Raw genomic sequence first — 15,279 nt, forward strand, 5'->3', positions numbered from 1 at the left:
ATAATATTTTTTCAGTTGTGTTCATTGCTGGAAGTGGACTGTACAGAAAAACGCCACCACAAGGAAACGTCTTGCTGGAAGTGTGCAAATGCATCGGCGTAAGTGTGTGTCATTTTCTTTTTCATGCATGACTCTGAGGTTGCAGGACAAAAAGATGCAAAGGAAAAGGGGAGGTGACTTTTGGAGTTCTTCTCTATGTTGCTACTGGATGTCTTGTTGATAAGCTCTAAGGAATAAGAAACACATTTAAGTCCTAGTTTATTCTTTCAGCATTTCAATTGTTTTCCCTTAGCTCCATGAACTGTTCAGTTGATGTCAGTAGACCACAAGTGGCAGGTGCTGGTGGAAACTGAACTGTAAGGAAAATTCAGAAACTCAGAGAGTATCAGATATATGACTCCATTTTTTTTTTCCAGTTGAATAATTTTTCTGAACTTTATCAGTTCAGCAGACAGTAATAGCATACATTCATATTATGGACATTCAGCATGTTCATGTAAATGGAAGAGACACTTGCTGAAGTTGCATTAGAGCCTTATAAATTGTTTTTCATGGTGTGTGAGCTGAATACAGTATGTGAAAAAATACTCTCTTATTATTAGGTGGATAATGATGTTTCTATTTCAGGAAGCTGTTGCTAACAGCAGATGTTTTCTTTTTATCTAGGTCAATCCTAGTGCCTAATTTACCTTTGGGAAACAGGCGGGATCTTAAAGACAGGGTTTCTGAGTAAGGTCTGCCAGAGTGGCTCAGTGTTCAGTGACTGGAGCACACAGCATAAAGAGGCCAGGAGTTGGACTTCAGTGACCCTTGTAGGTCCTTCCCAACTCAGGATAATCTAAGAATCAATGATTCTATAATTCATTCCCCCATCATACCTTTAATTGACTGGTGTCATAGAAACTTCCCTGCAGACAATTCATCATAAAGCATCCAATCTGAGATTTTAGAGGTATCCAGCAACCCACCCCCCTCAATATTCTGGCACTACTTACATTTGGAGATGGGGAAGGTAGCCTTGGGTTGGGGATGTGACAAGGGCAGGTACAGTATGAGTGAGTTACTCACCTGTTTTTCTCCCTAGTTTGCTATTAAAAACCGGCTGAAAAACCGCTCCCGTGAGATTCCAAAGAGAGATCACTGGCTGGACTGGGCATCAGAAAAATACTCGGTAAGTGATGTTCTACCTGGTAGGTTTGGAGTGGGAAGGGGGAGATGGGCAGACAGAGAGAGGAGACAGTAAGACTGGCCTCGCCACAGCATTCCTCATATGCATTTTCCTCTCTCTTCCCACATCTGTACTCTCCTGACCCTTAATGGACGGTTTAGGTGCTGCACTGAAATGTAGAAATGCAAATATATCCAATGTCACAAGTAAGTACAATGAAGAACTGCCATGCAGAAAGAAATAGGAATTAAGCTTTGTGGCTTGAATCATCTGTTGGCTTTACACCCCCACCTTACCTTTTTGCCTGTTCCCTTTTAGAAACAGCTGATTGGGGAGGTTAAAATGGTGACTCGTGTTCTCTTCCTCTTCATACCACTGCCAATGTTCTGGGCCCTGTTTGATCAGCAGGTACAGTACAGTGTGTACAGCTCTGCCCACCAGCCTTGGCTGGCACCTCTGTCCTTTTGGGGTAACACCAAAGCATGCTGGGGACACAGCGGGCCACACTCCTACCAAATGTCCAGGGCTGTCTACCATCTCTGCTATTCAGCCCTTCAGAGTCCTGCCAAGTGTCTGGCACAAGAGAATGAGAGGGGAGAATGTGCCCTGCCTAGTAATGGGTGTTACAGGGAAGGGAAGGAGTAGATGGGAAATAAGTCCTCCCTGCCATCTTCTCTGTCCCCATTTTCTAGTCCCATGGAACATCTTGAAAGCTTCACAGCTGTCTGTTTTCTCCTTAGGGATCCAGGTGGACTTTGCAAGCCACAAAAATGAATGCTGATTTTGTAAGTACTTAATGTTACCAGGGCTGGTAAGACTAGTAGTAACATCCCTGCTCTTGCTTATTAACCGGAGTCTTGCAGTACTAAGAGCGTCTGCTTGGTGAATCTGGGTGAGTTTCACTTTTGGTGATTAGAAGCCAGAAGCTCTGTTATTCAGCCATGTTCAGTTCATCACAGCTCATCTCAGCTGGAAGTGAGGGCTGGGGAGCCATCAGCAGCCTGCAAGGTCAGGGGTGCTGACCTACTGGCAGCCAGTGGCCCTGTGACCTGGAGCAAGTAGGATTTTCAGCCTGCTGCCCCCATGGAAGACAGCCAAGTCAGCCCTATTAAGGTGTGACTAGAGCTGTTGTATGTTTCTGCACTGGATCACTTGGTGATACATTAATGAAGCCTCTTAAAACCAGCAAGAATCTTATGTATAGGATTAAGATGTGTTAGGGATTAATTAGGTAGTTTCCATAAAGTTCTTCAAAGGTGTGAATGGCAAAAGGTGCAGGCTGCAGTAGCAGATAAATGTACATCAGCTATCTGTCTGAAGATGTCCCCACACAGGGCTGTTTTTCCGGCATACGTGTTTTAACAGGCCATCTAGATCTTGTCTGCAGATGTTCATATCAAAATCTAGGGCTGTAAGTGTCCATTTTCCAGTTTAAAATTGACTTAAAGTCACAAATATGAGACCTTCTATGTCACTACTGTTAAAAATTGGGCTCTCAATATGTGATACTCATTAGGCTTAATTAGTTCAAATGAGGCATGAAAAAGACTACACCTTGGGTAATATTTATCCACCTCAGAAAGGCAGAGCAAAGTCCTCTCAGTCTATGTGATGTATATCTAAAACATTTGTTTTCTAGTGTTTTGCTCACATGTACTTAGTGATCCATTAACAGGAGAGCTAAGTATCACCAGGTGTCATTACTGGACTCTCCCAAGTGAGGAAAGATAGATTCATGGCTTTTTTTTTGGTCACACCAACTTGGATAGCTCCTTGGCTTTTGTTTCAGTCTCTTCTGCTCTCCCCTCATGAGTTGCCCCACCTCAAGAAGGTGAAAATTAACTGCAGCATTGGAGTGATCCCACCCTTAGGCTTGTTTGAGTTCATGTTTATAATACTCTATGACTTTCTGTTCAGCAGACAAGGGCTCAGCTAGGGAGTCTGGAGTCAAACAGGGAATGATTTAGTGTCAGATGAAATATTTGCAGGCTCATTTCCTAATGACACATTTCTATGGTGTGTGCAAAGTAGCAGGAGGGGGTATTTGCCTGGTGTTTTTTTCACTCTCCCAGGAGGCAGCTGTGGGCAGAGACAGGCAGCCAGTCTACTCAGCTCAGGACAGAACTGGCAGACAGGAGACCACCCCCCACAGCATTTTCTTGGAAATACATTATCTCCTTCCTAATTTCTTCCCTCCTGCACCCTTCCCCACCCCCTGACCCCTCCCCACCCACCCCTCTTCTTCATCTTAATTTCAAATGAAAAGCATTTCACGGAGTTCAGAAAACCACCAGTGTCTCCCTAGAGACAGGTCCATGGTTCCTTTTGAGGTCTGAGATCCCTCCATCCATCCGTTCCTGTTGACCTTGCCCATTTTGGGGGGGCTGGGATAGTGATGCAAGTGTGAGGCACCTCTTACAGCCTTGAGGACTCTGCTCAAAACAAGAAGCTGCAGTTGTCCAAAGCCTGTCAGATGCAGATGGGGGAAGAAAGAGTTGTTTGTGCAGCCCACTGGCTCAAGGATGGTCTTTTATTATCCTTTTGGGAACTTGGGAGAAATACCAACAGAGTTCACAGGGTCCTGAATCTTGGGAACACTCACTTATAGCACTGGGGCTTTTCACATTATAGAAGCAGGGAGGGAAGAAGCTCTAAGCCCTCCTCCTAGCTTGGACACTAACACCCCCATTCTTTTCCACTCACCTAGTTCATGGCTCAGCCAGCCTGAAAGATGGGTCTCAGTACCTGTCATGAGCTGTGTCACAGCTGCCAAATATCAAGGATTGAGTGCAGCTTCCTTCTGCAAAATGTTCTTATTAAACACTGTGTCCTTAGACAACAAGTGTCAAGAACACAATATCAGCTGCTAAAGCCAACATAAAGCATTTGAGGAAACCACCTTGGCTGCAAAAGTCTCTCTGGGACGATTACTTATTTGCCATATGCACTGATGTATTATAGTGTTTATGAATCACTTGGAATATCTTTTTGTTTCAGGGAATATATGTCCTTCAGCCTGACCAAATGCAGGTAAAAGATATTACAGGGTAGGAAATAACCCTTAGAATGTATCTTCTTCTTTTCTTTCATCTATATTTTTCTCATGGGACCAGTGGCCATTCTTTGCTCCTTTTCAAGGTAATAGCATTGCTTCTGCTGGTTGTTGTGGTGTGCCCTCTGCCTTATTGTTCACAGGCTGTTTTGCAAGCTTGGGGTTCAGAGGACCCCGAGGATGTCCTAATCCACAAGCTGACTCCTGCAGAACAGTGTAGAGGTGTGTGGTAACATACCATTCTAATAGTTCTTGAGCTAGTGCCGGCATGTGAAGAATACAACCAGTATCTCCTTTTAACAGGCTCCTGTCCCAGGATGAACAATGTTCTTGAAATATTTTTGGTTCCCCCCTTTCTGCAGGGTAGATGAAAACATGAAAGCTCCAAGATGGTGCTGTTGTCACAGTTGATTACAATTCTTATGGTGAACAGCTCTGGAGAAATTCAAAGCTGTTCTGTTCCCTGAAATCTTCCTTTGGAACTGAAACATTTCTCACTGTTTGTTCTTCATCATTCTCTATTTCCTTGCTCTGCCACTGCTGGCTGGCAGACAAGCTGTGCCCCTCCCAGGAGAAATTTTGTTCCTGGGGGATTCCTAGGTTATGCTGAAGTGTGAGAAATTTCCAATCTCACACAATAGTGCCTGTTCTTCTGGGATTTTGCTGGAGTCCCAAGATGTTTCCATTGTTGCTGATTTGTTGTAAGGTCCCACCACAGCACCAAAGGTCACCTGTCTCTATTGTCAGTGGGGTTTGTACTCTTTAAAAACATCATGTTTCAGTTCTCTCTCCAGGGAAACTGGTCTAGTGATGCTTGCTTGCCTCTTGGAGGGGAGGATATGAACAAAATGTATTCATGCCTATGAAAACTAAATAGCAGAAGCTGTTAAGTGCAAACTATGATTATATTTTAAAAGGAGATTTTAAGTGTTTATCCATGTCCCTTCTGTAATGGAATTATTTCTGGAGGACAGTGCTTTATGGGTTTAATTACTGAAAGTTGCTTTCTAGCCACTGAACTCCCATTCTTTTGTATTGCAGTTCTTAAATCCACTTCTTATTCTTGTCTTCATCCCAATTTTTGACCTTGGACTCTACCCCCTGATAAACATGTGCAAATTGAATTTCACGTAAGTACTTGGGGACAATGTAGATGCCTCTTTACTTTTTCTTTTGCCATAAGAGTGCATAATAGCTTTTAAGGAAGAGAAACACAAATTTCCATTCACCTTTCTTAATACTTGAGTATACTTCAGTCCCAAGAGGCAGCATCACCCTTTTGCACAGACCATGGAAAAAGGTAAAACTCAGTGATGTCCAACTCTGCTCCATACAGATTTCCCCAAAAGATACGAATAGTCTCACTTTGAATTTGATCAACATGTTTTCCACCTTGTTTCCCATGTCATGCCTAAATAATTCCCTCCCTGAAAAGTCCCTGTGGGACCAAATTCATGGTCCCATGCTGGCTAGGATCTGAACCAGTGGATTTCCATATGAGCCAAGCATTTTATCCTTAGTCTATGTTAGCAAGAAGTGCAGTGTAAGATGAGCAGACCTCAGGTTGTTTATGAGATCCACTTTATGCATTTGGTGCAAATTAATTTCAGAGTATTCTGCCTCTGTGGACTGATGCCCTCTAGCAGTGAAAGTACATTATGTGCACTCTTGGAGTGCCTTTGTCAGTGGAATTTCAACTAAAAGGAGCCAAGTTTCTATTCTCCAACACCACTTCTGCACGTGAACCATAGCATGGGAAAGGGTAATGAATGGGGTTTGGCTTAAAAAGCATGTTCTTAATCCAAACTAAAATGCAGGACAGACAAAACCACATAAAATGGGGGTGGCAGGTGCCTCGGAAGCCTTCTCCTCACCCTGCTGGTCCTTTCCCACCGTGCTGAATTACTTGCACCTGAAGACATATCAAAAACATTGTCCAGCCCTGCAATGGTGCCCCATTTGGAGGATACACATCAGAAATTGGGCTTCTCCCTCATCCCTGATTCTGAGCCTGTGGCCTGGACTTGGCAGAAAACTTCCTGCCTTATGACCAATTCACAGAGTAGTTCACCCAACTGCACAAACTCAAGCACCAACCAGGACTGAATGCTAGGACTAATGACCACTACAAAGAGTGGAGAACACTGAATCTAGAACCAGATTTGTCTCAAATCTCAAGGTCTCAAATCTCAAGAGCTCAATACTCAGTTTGAATCTGCTGTTCTGGACATGTATTATTCTGATTTATATCAGATTTTCTCATGTAACTCTAGTAAAGTTGCACTAGCTTTGCCTTGAGTTTAGAAGCAAGCTCTTTATTTTCTAGAAATGTAAATGTATTGGCATGAGAAATAAACCAGAATGATGCCCCAGATGGTCAGAAACATTGATGACACAAACTACACATTTTTCTGTTCCTTATTCCCACTGCTAAATAGAATGTTACTTTTCTTTTGCCTTTCCCAAAAGGGACTTGAAGATACATCATTTCTGGTGCTTCTTCCAACATCATGGATTAACATAATGTCATGAGCTATTCCCACTAGAAGAGCTGGGAAAAAGATGATTTGAAACTTGCAAGGAAAGAACTTCTTTTCATAGCATATCAGTTCTAATTGGCCTCAGTGCTGGCTTCATACAGAATAATAAAATAGTTTTAAGTTAAGAGATCGGCAATTTAAACAGCCTGTCATCCTGAGTGCCACCTGTTGGGCAGTTTATTACATGGTTTTGGCACATCTTTGGCTCTGAGGAATGGTATTCTATAGTTTAAATTACTTTTTTTCCTTTAATGGCACCTCTTTCATTTGCTCCATAGACCTATTAGGAAAATGGCAACAGGTATGATCCTTGCAGGGCTGGCATTTGGACTTGCAGCTGTTATAGAAGTCAAAATAAATGTAAGTAAAGCACAAGGCGTTCCTCAGAAATACTTTCTTTCCATGGAGTGTCTTTATTGATGTCTGGTAGATAATCCTTTAAGCCATTGTGCTTAATCAAAATTTGTAATATTTTCTTTACAATTGAGCATACTGATCCAGTTGCTAATGATAATTCTTACCTTGTCTACTTCTCCCTGTCTTTGTTTCTATGTCTTTCTTTCTAGTCTTTGCAGTTTTGCTGTGCTGGTCATCTGTATGGGTCTATATTCTAGATTTCCATCGTCAAAGTGCTTGACAGACATCTAGTTAATGCTAGTGATTAATTTCCAAAAGGTAGTCTGTTCTCACTCCTATTTCTTGCTGTAGCTTGCCTATACTTTGCTGTTTGGGGTCTTTTGAGTGTGTGTTGTGGTTTTGGTTTTTTTTATTTAATTGTTTAAAAAAAAATTAATTTAATTACTTTCCTGCTTTAGGGTGGCATGGCTTTTTTATACAAACCAAATTGTTTCTCTGGATAGGCAGGTGAATGCTGTCACAGGCATCAGGGTCTGCCAGGCATCCCCAGGGAGGATGGCAGCACAACTCATAAATTCCATGTTAGCTCTGGCAGATTTGTACTGTTTGTTTCTGGCTCATGAGGAGCATTGTGTAGACCTTGGCTGACCTTTGTCTTACAAAAGTTACTATAGGATTAATTTTTAAAGCTTCTATGTATACTTAAAATGTTCTGTTAGAGTGGCTGGCTCACAGCCGTGGATTAATATCTGTTGGTTCCTCAGGTGAATCCCCTAATGAGCCTCCCACTGAAATAAGACTGTGTGGGTTCAGGTCTTTTTTCCAATCTCTTTATGTGAGCAAAGAAATGCTCTCATTGCTACCACTAGAATCTCTGGCCAAGCACCAAAGTTTGCTCTGGCTGTGGGTGACTCCTCTGGGCAGAGGCAAGGTGAGTTAGAGGTTCCTCCTTGCCTGTGCATGAAAATTTTACCCTAAAGCCCATTTTAAGATGTACCAAAGAGGAAGATATGATGGTCCACCTTCTCTTGACTGTGGGTAGCAGAAGTGAAAAGCTACAGTAATTGAATTTTCTGGATAATATTAGCAGGCCTGTTGGTCCAGAGCAGCATATGGATACAGGGAAATCAGCTCATTCTGTCTTCTGTGGCAGTGTGTCTCCCCACCAAGTTAGGTTCAAATTACCCTACTTACACTACCCAAATTATCAGATAAGATAGAAGAAAAATAAATAGCTCTGCAGTATTGCTGGCAGCTACTTGAAAATAAAACGAGAAAAAAAGAGAAGTTTAAAAAAAAATTAGCTCTGCAGGTAGTACAAGGCTGACACTGATTGATGTACTCTTTCTAGGAAATGGTTCCTGACAGAAGGAGATACTTCAGTGCTGGAGGCATCAGCTTACCTCTCTCAGAAAACAAGGAATAATATCTATATAGTTGGCTGTATAGATAGCCAAGTGTGCAGTAATGCAAAAGCACTGATTACAGACACAAAGCTGAACTGGGATTTTCAAAACTACTTAACTTCTGGTCTGATTCTTTTCCCAGACACTGACTGCAATGGGAAATAATTATTCTGGTCACTGCTTTTGAAAGCTAAGCACAAATTTTTCCATTCTGATGTGGCAGTTGGTTAAATCCCGGCACAAGGGAGCTGTATAATGAAAGCTGTGACATTGTTCTACCTCCTCAGTAGGTGTGAAGTCTGTACACTTAGTAGTGTGAAGAGCAATTTTTGGGAGGAATGATGGGTTGGCCTTTGAGCTACTATGAGGAAACCTCCCTAAAAAAGATTTATGTTCAGTTTTCTCTGAGTGCAACTTCTGTTGAGGAAGGGATGGAAAAGTGTCATTACAGAGAGGAAGGCTATTATGGCTAAAAATGAAGAGATATTAAAGTGCTAATAAAGCATACAAATGACACTTAAAGCCTTTTACTTTAATTAGGAAACCGATATGCCTCGACTTGTCCCAAAAGAAAGTTTAATTCGGGTCCTGAATTTGGCAAAGAACCCTGTTCAAGTGACAATCCAAGACAAGGACCTATTTCAGCAGCCTGTGGAGTCTTTTCAGGTAAGCATATATTTGGGGCTGAAAGGCCTGACTTGCATGTCATTGAAGAAAGGATGGGCTTTTTATCAGGCATTTCTAATAAAGCCCACAGATGCAAAAGCTTGTTCTGCTCCATTGCCTTAGAAGTGCATGGGAATAGCTTTACAAATGAAGCATAATATCTCTGTTATATGAAACAGAAATTGAACATTTGGAGGAAAATTTCCCCAGCAAAGGATATACCTTACATTCACCTGTAATTAGGAATAAAGGGTAACAGGATTATAGCCTCCCTTAAAGAGAGGATAGTGTTACACTTGGTAGGAAAAGACAGATTCTTTCTTATTTGAAGAAAGTGTAACCAAGTTTATTTTCTTCCACAGAACCCAGCTGAGTACTCAAAATTAATATTGAATGGAGAGCAACAGAGCCTTCACTTCACCCTGCAACATCAAGGATTGACTCTTGTTTTTAACTACACCGTGAAGGAAAAATCAGTATACAGCTTAATTGTTTTTGAGGCAGAAGGAAGCCTATCAAGCCGCTTAGTGAGTGTGGGAGTGAAGTGTAAATACAGTATTAATTCAATGGCTGTGATGCTACAATGGGGTAATAGGCTCATTAATTCATTTGCTCAGTTGCAATGTCTGTCTGATTGCTCTCAGATGCTCTAAACCTCACTTCTTAGCTAGAGGCACTGGATCTGTGCACATTTCTGCTGGTTGATTAATAGAGGCGTTGTGGCATCTGAGAGTTTCTGGGCACACTTTAATCCACTGAATGCTGCAGTGGGAGAGCAGAGTCATGCCTGCTAGGCAGCAGAGCTGGAGAAAGCTGGGGAAGGAGCCAGAGATTTTCCCCCAAAGATGGTTCTATAAAGCAAAGATGTTAAAGAGGCTCTAGGGCTGGCCATGGAATAAAAGCATCACAGGAATGATTCTGGGATTAGTTATTGCAAGTGTTTAGTGAAAAAGCACAGAAGGCCCATTTGTTTTACTGAACAGAATAAATGATTAAGCTCATTTCAGGCTGTGCAGCAGAGCTGACTGTACTTGGACTTTTGTGTATTTCTGCAACAATCAGAGAGGGGCACATGGAATGTGTAGCTGTATTCTAAGAAGCTCTCTTGAAATTCATGGTGTTATTGCATGTTGTGGCAGGTGTGTAAATGCCATCAGAATATGTCCTTATGCTAAAATATCCATTCTCTTTGCAGTTCCTGAGCCTTCTACCTTGCAGAGTAGCCACACTAAGCATTCAATATTATATAGCAGAAATCATGCAACTGTTTTTTGAAATTAACTTAAAGAATTTATTTTATCATAGCATTAAGGTTTTTTTGCTGATGATCAAACATTATGGTTTGGAGTCTGGGGCTCAGTATCACACAAAGTTAAGCACACACCCTGAAAGCTGTGTGCTATTTCCTTAAGAAATGGATAGTCATGATTTTCATACAGTCCTTAAGAAGCGAAAGCCTGCAACAGGCTTGGAGCTTAGCAGTCTCAGAGCTCCAGTACATCTATGCTGCCCCAGCTGTCTAGACTGTGCTGAAATTAATGCCCACCCTGGCACAGGCAGACTCTCATGTGCTAGGAAACAGCTGTTCTGTTGGGTGATGCTATTGACCTGTCATTCACAGCTGTAGATAAGGGAGCTGTGGAAGACAGCGTGGTAAATGATACTTTTCCAGCACTGCTGGAAGGAAAGCAATGCCAGCATCACTGCTGTGTTGCAGGGCTTACCCTCAAGTAACCTCCCTCACTGCTAGGTTTGGCCCACTCACTCAGGTGGGAGTGCTTTCCTGGAAGGATACTATCTGAAATTGGTTTCTTCTCCTTTGTGGGCTGTTGAGTAGGCAGGAAATGAATTTGAAAGCTCTGGGGATCATCAGTGAAAACGAGTAATAATTTGGCTGGTCTGTCTGCAACAAACTAGAGTATTCATTCCCACATGTCTCCCATGGAAAAAAAAAAGGTGTTGTCGTTTATTATTTATTGCTCTGACATTTATTATTCACTGTGACTATTTATTATTTAGGGCATATGTTATTTGTGGATAGCATATTACTCTGAAGTACAATAGACATTTTATAGATATACTGAAATTCTGGATCCTTGGTCTCAGAAAATTAGGGTTTTGCATCAGGAAAAAAAAGTATGGAGAAAGGGACAGAAAATTTTGAGAGAGACAGTTTCTGAAAGTCCCTTTTGGCCTGTCTGGGTTCTATCTGTGGGCAGTGCAAATTGAAATTTCCCTGCCATCTTCAGTGGACACGGCACAGTTCTGGATTTCTACCCACTAAGAGCTTTGCTTTGTGTTCTTTTTTTGTTGCATGCAATCTCCTAGGCAGGGCTCTGTCTTAGCTGTGTTTTTTCAGTGTTGCACACAAAATAGGTTTCTCCAAATGAACATTGATTAACTATCTAGCTGCAGCTCTAGCCATGGTCTCCAGGAGAGAGAGAGTCTCACTCCCCAGTGTGCCCATCCAGATGGCCATTTCAGCGATGTGTCTGCAGGGATCTGTTTGTGAGCACAAACAAGCTCAGTGCATCTTCATTTCTCCTGCTCTCTGCCTGCACATTACAACAGTTTAATCTCTTGAGTATCAAGGATCAGGGAAAGCTTGAGTGATACACGATGATCAGTATAGTAACCTAGCAGTTCCTCTCAGCTTTAAATTCCTGTGAAGTCTATAAATATGAAAAGAATCAGGGTCTGAAAGTTAGGCATTTGCAGATTTTGTAGAAGTAAGGCACTCAAGTTTGATTGTAACTAGTCACTGAAAGATGCTAATGTGGATAATGCTCTATTGCTATCTCAAGATCAAGAAAAATACTTTTTTTGGAGGGTGGTACATGCCTCAGTGAAAGGGTGACTGGCTGAAACTTTGTAGCCTTTGTTACAGAAGAGATGAGGAGAAAATGTATGATCTCATCTTAAGCCCTTGGCGGAGATGAACTTTTGCCATTGGCTTCATTGTACCAGGGTTCCCAGCTGTGGCCTGATGTAAAGCTTATGTGACAGTCCAGTTGATTTCCACAGGCTTTGCAGCACATGTGTGACTCTACAGACACCACAATTGTCTGCCACACGTTGTAAGGCAGTATTAATAAATGTGTTTGATGTTTTTTTTCTTCCCCTCTTTAGATTACAGACTTGGAAGCAAAGCCAGAAAATGGTTTGGCAGCTGTTAGGTAGGAATGGCTTTTTTTGAGGATTTGGTGGTGGTTGGGTGGGGGAAAGTGCTTTTGTCTAATGCATCTGTATGTAACATAGCCCAGATGTTCTCGGGTTGGAACCTAGTCCACGCTTCTCATGCAAGACTTGGGTGTCAGCTGTGGAGGCTTGACAGAGTGTCACCTCCCACACATGCCATGCAGAGCTGAGAGCTATTGCTGCGCACTGCATAGGACAGTCTGAGCTGAGATGGCAACATAAAAGAGCTCCTTCCTTGGAAAAGTGGCAAGTTCATCTCACTGTTGAAAGGGAAGCAGCAATCTGGATAGGAGCTGCTGCTGTGTCCTTTGCAAATGGGCCAACCCATGGCGTTCACCCAAACTCATGCACAAGTGTCTACTAAATTTGATACAGCAACGATTTTACATCCTCATAAACAATTCATTTGGTCATTGGGCTATGCTTAGTCCACTCTTCCTAATTTGAGCTACTCCATTTAGTCTATGAACACTCCTGTGCTGGTTTCTGCTGTCTGATGAAGGGCAGAAGATGCAAATTTGCCAAAACAAACAAACAAAAAACCCCCAAAATACCCAAAAAAACCCTACCAAAAAAACCCCAAAACAAAAAACAAAACAAAAACCCAACCAGACAAAAAGCAAAATATGAAAAAGCCAGCATGGTGTGCCTGCTCTTCAGGACACACAACTTCAGAGTTTCCTGTGGTAGGCTGAGACTCTGTCCTCTCACACAGCCATGGACCAGTCTCCACAGTGTCATAGAATGGTCTGGGTTGGAAGGGACCTGAGGTCACCTGGTACCAACACCCCTGCCATGGACAGGGACACCTTCCCCGAGACCAGGTTGCTCAAAGCCCGATCCACCCTGGTCTTGAACATTTCCAGGGATGAGTCATCCACAGCTTTGCTGGGAAACCTGTTTCAGCATCTCACCACCCTCATAATGAAGAGATTCTTCCTAAAATTTAGCATAATCTAACCCTACCCTCTTTCAGTTTAAAGCCATTTCTCCTTGTCTTATAACTCCATATCCTTGTAAGAAGTCCCTCTCCAGCTGTCTTATAGGACCTCTTCAGGTATTGGGAAGTGCTCCAAGGTCTCCCTGGAGCTTTCTCTTCTCTAGGCTGAACAGCTCCAATTCTCCCACCCTGTCTTCACAGGAGAGGTGCCCCAGCCCTCTGATTATCTTCACGGCCTCCTCAGAATTTGCTGCAATCTTTGTTGGTCTCAGATTGGATTGCCTGGAGGTTCTAGACCACAAAAAGTGAGGGTCATTTTTCATAGAAAAGAGAGTAAGAGGGTAAAATTATGCATCAGGGAAGCTAATCTTGTATTGAAACACTAGGCAATGAATTAGACAAATATTTTGGTAACTTGCAGAAGAGATTCTCATAACCTCATGGGATTACAGAATGCTTTGGGAGAGTATGCAGACTTCTAAAGTGTCTGTCATTATGCTTCTCCTGCCCTGTCTGATTGGTCAATGAAATATGGTTTCTTTGCAGATTCATTAATGGTTTGAGCCAAGATGTCAACCTCACCATTGATAGCAAAAGGTTCATTGCTGCTCAGAAAAACTACAGTGCTTCTGAGTACTCACTGCTGGAGAGGGACATGTAAGTCTCCCTTCCTGAGCTGAAGGTCCTTGCTGAAGCATTTCTTTGGGTACGAAGAGGCTTTCCTCAGCCCAATTGCAAAACCTGCATTGCTATTGTCTTGGCATGGAGTTGTGGGGGCAGATGTTTGTAAAAAGCAGAATTATCAGCTCAGTGCAGAACAGGTGCTCCAGGCCACTTGTCTGTGTGCAGAAGTTTTTATTCACATTATGTGGGGGCCTGGAGGGAAGAGACTGGCCATTCCTGTGCATCTGCCAGTGGAGTAAGGTGGGACATGGTAAAGTCTCCTCTGCCATTTAGTGCCTGCTTAATTTGTTATTGTCTCAGGCCCAAGCTCCTGGTGTTAGGGTGCTCTCAGGGAAAGGCCAGTTCATATTCCATGCTACAGAGTGTTAGTATGTGGGTTGGTAACATCAAGTTGCACTACATGGCTTTGCAGGCTGGGCTTGTTAGATAGGGGCTCCATATGGCCTTGCTTTGGCAGCACTGGAATTGGCTCTTGTAGGGTATTTCTAGCATTTCCAATGTTTCAAAACAAGCTTCATGGCTTTCCTCTGCATCAGTTCCATCCAAAATATTTATTGCTGCAATTTAGTAGGACGCAGCAGCCATTGTGGCAATGCTGCTGAGCCTCTGTGCCATCTCACACATCCAAAATCAGAAGAACAAATATGAAGGCTAATTTGCTCTATTGAAAGGAAACAAAGTTGCTTCTGGGTCCACATCTCTGAGTTCCTGTTGACTGCTGGTGTGGCCTACATTTCCTGAAGAAATGCAGCAAAAAGAGGTAGAAAAATAAACCTAAGGGGGGAAAAAATTACATCAGCACTAAGAAGAGGCAGAAACCATTAAAAATGTTAGCAATTGGCCTGGGTCATTAGGTGAATTCCAGTCAGTGTCGAAATGCTTCTAGAAGGAAAACATAGCAAGAACTCCAGTGATTGTCTGATGTAAATGCTACTGCATCTTTACATCTTGCATCCTCCCTGCTCCATTTCAGAGCCATGTTTGATAACTCTGCTCTGTGATCTTTGTGGAACTAACTGGGAAATACTGTTCTTCATCCTTTTATCTAGATATAATAATGGAAAATGCATAACTGAAACAGGAGAGTTTCCCCTGGAGCTGGGGCTGCTTGATTTTGGTGCCTCATACACTGTTGTGATAACTAATGTAAGTGTTCCTGTGATGGTAACACACTCCTATTCTACTCTCTGGTAGTGCTTTTGTTCCTGTGTTGATGATTCTTACTTGCTTTGTCCACACTCTGATCCCTGGGCAGTAGCCACCTGAAG

At 42.5% G+C, this 15,279-nt stretch overlaps 1 protein-coding gene across 8 annotated transcripts in view; it reads left to right on the top strand.

The window, feature by feature from the left end:
- SLC15A2 (solute carrier family 15 member 2) overlaps positions 1-15,279 on the top strand; it is a 90,863-nt gene that overhangs the window by 69,818 nt on the left and 5,766 nt on the right. For all 8 annotated transcript variants that reach the window (XM_086897421.1, XM_086897418.1, XM_086897419.1 and 5 more), the window contains 12 exons: positions 16-98; positions 1,085-1,171; positions 1,487-1,576; positions 1,909-1,953; positions 4,166-4,198; positions 5,262-5,350; positions 7,039-7,120; positions 9,064-9,189; positions 9,552-9,716; positions 12,319-12,365; positions 13,874-13,984; positions 15,061-15,157. In XM_086897421.1, the coding sequence (XP_086753547.1) occupies positions 16-98; positions 1,085-1,171; positions 1,487-1,576; positions 1,909-1,953; positions 4,166-4,198; positions 5,262-5,350; positions 7,039-7,120; positions 9,064-9,189; positions 9,552-9,716; positions 12,319-12,365; positions 13,874-13,984; positions 15,061-15,157 (1,055 nt within the window). The remainder of the gene's footprint in view (positions 1-15; positions 99-1,084; positions 1,172-1,486; positions 1,577-1,908; positions 1,954-4,165; positions 4,199-5,261; positions 5,351-7,038; positions 7,121-9,063; positions 9,190-9,551; positions 9,717-12,318; positions 12,366-13,873; positions 13,985-15,060; positions 15,158-15,279) is intronic.

Source organism: Cyanistes caeruleus, chromosome 7 (genome assembly GCF_971803275.1).
Source record: "Cyanistes caeruleus chromosome 7, bCyaCae1.hap1.1, whole genome shotgun sequence".
NCBI lineage: Eukaryota > Metazoa > Chordata > Aves > Passeriformes > Paridae > Cyanistes > Cyanistes caeruleus.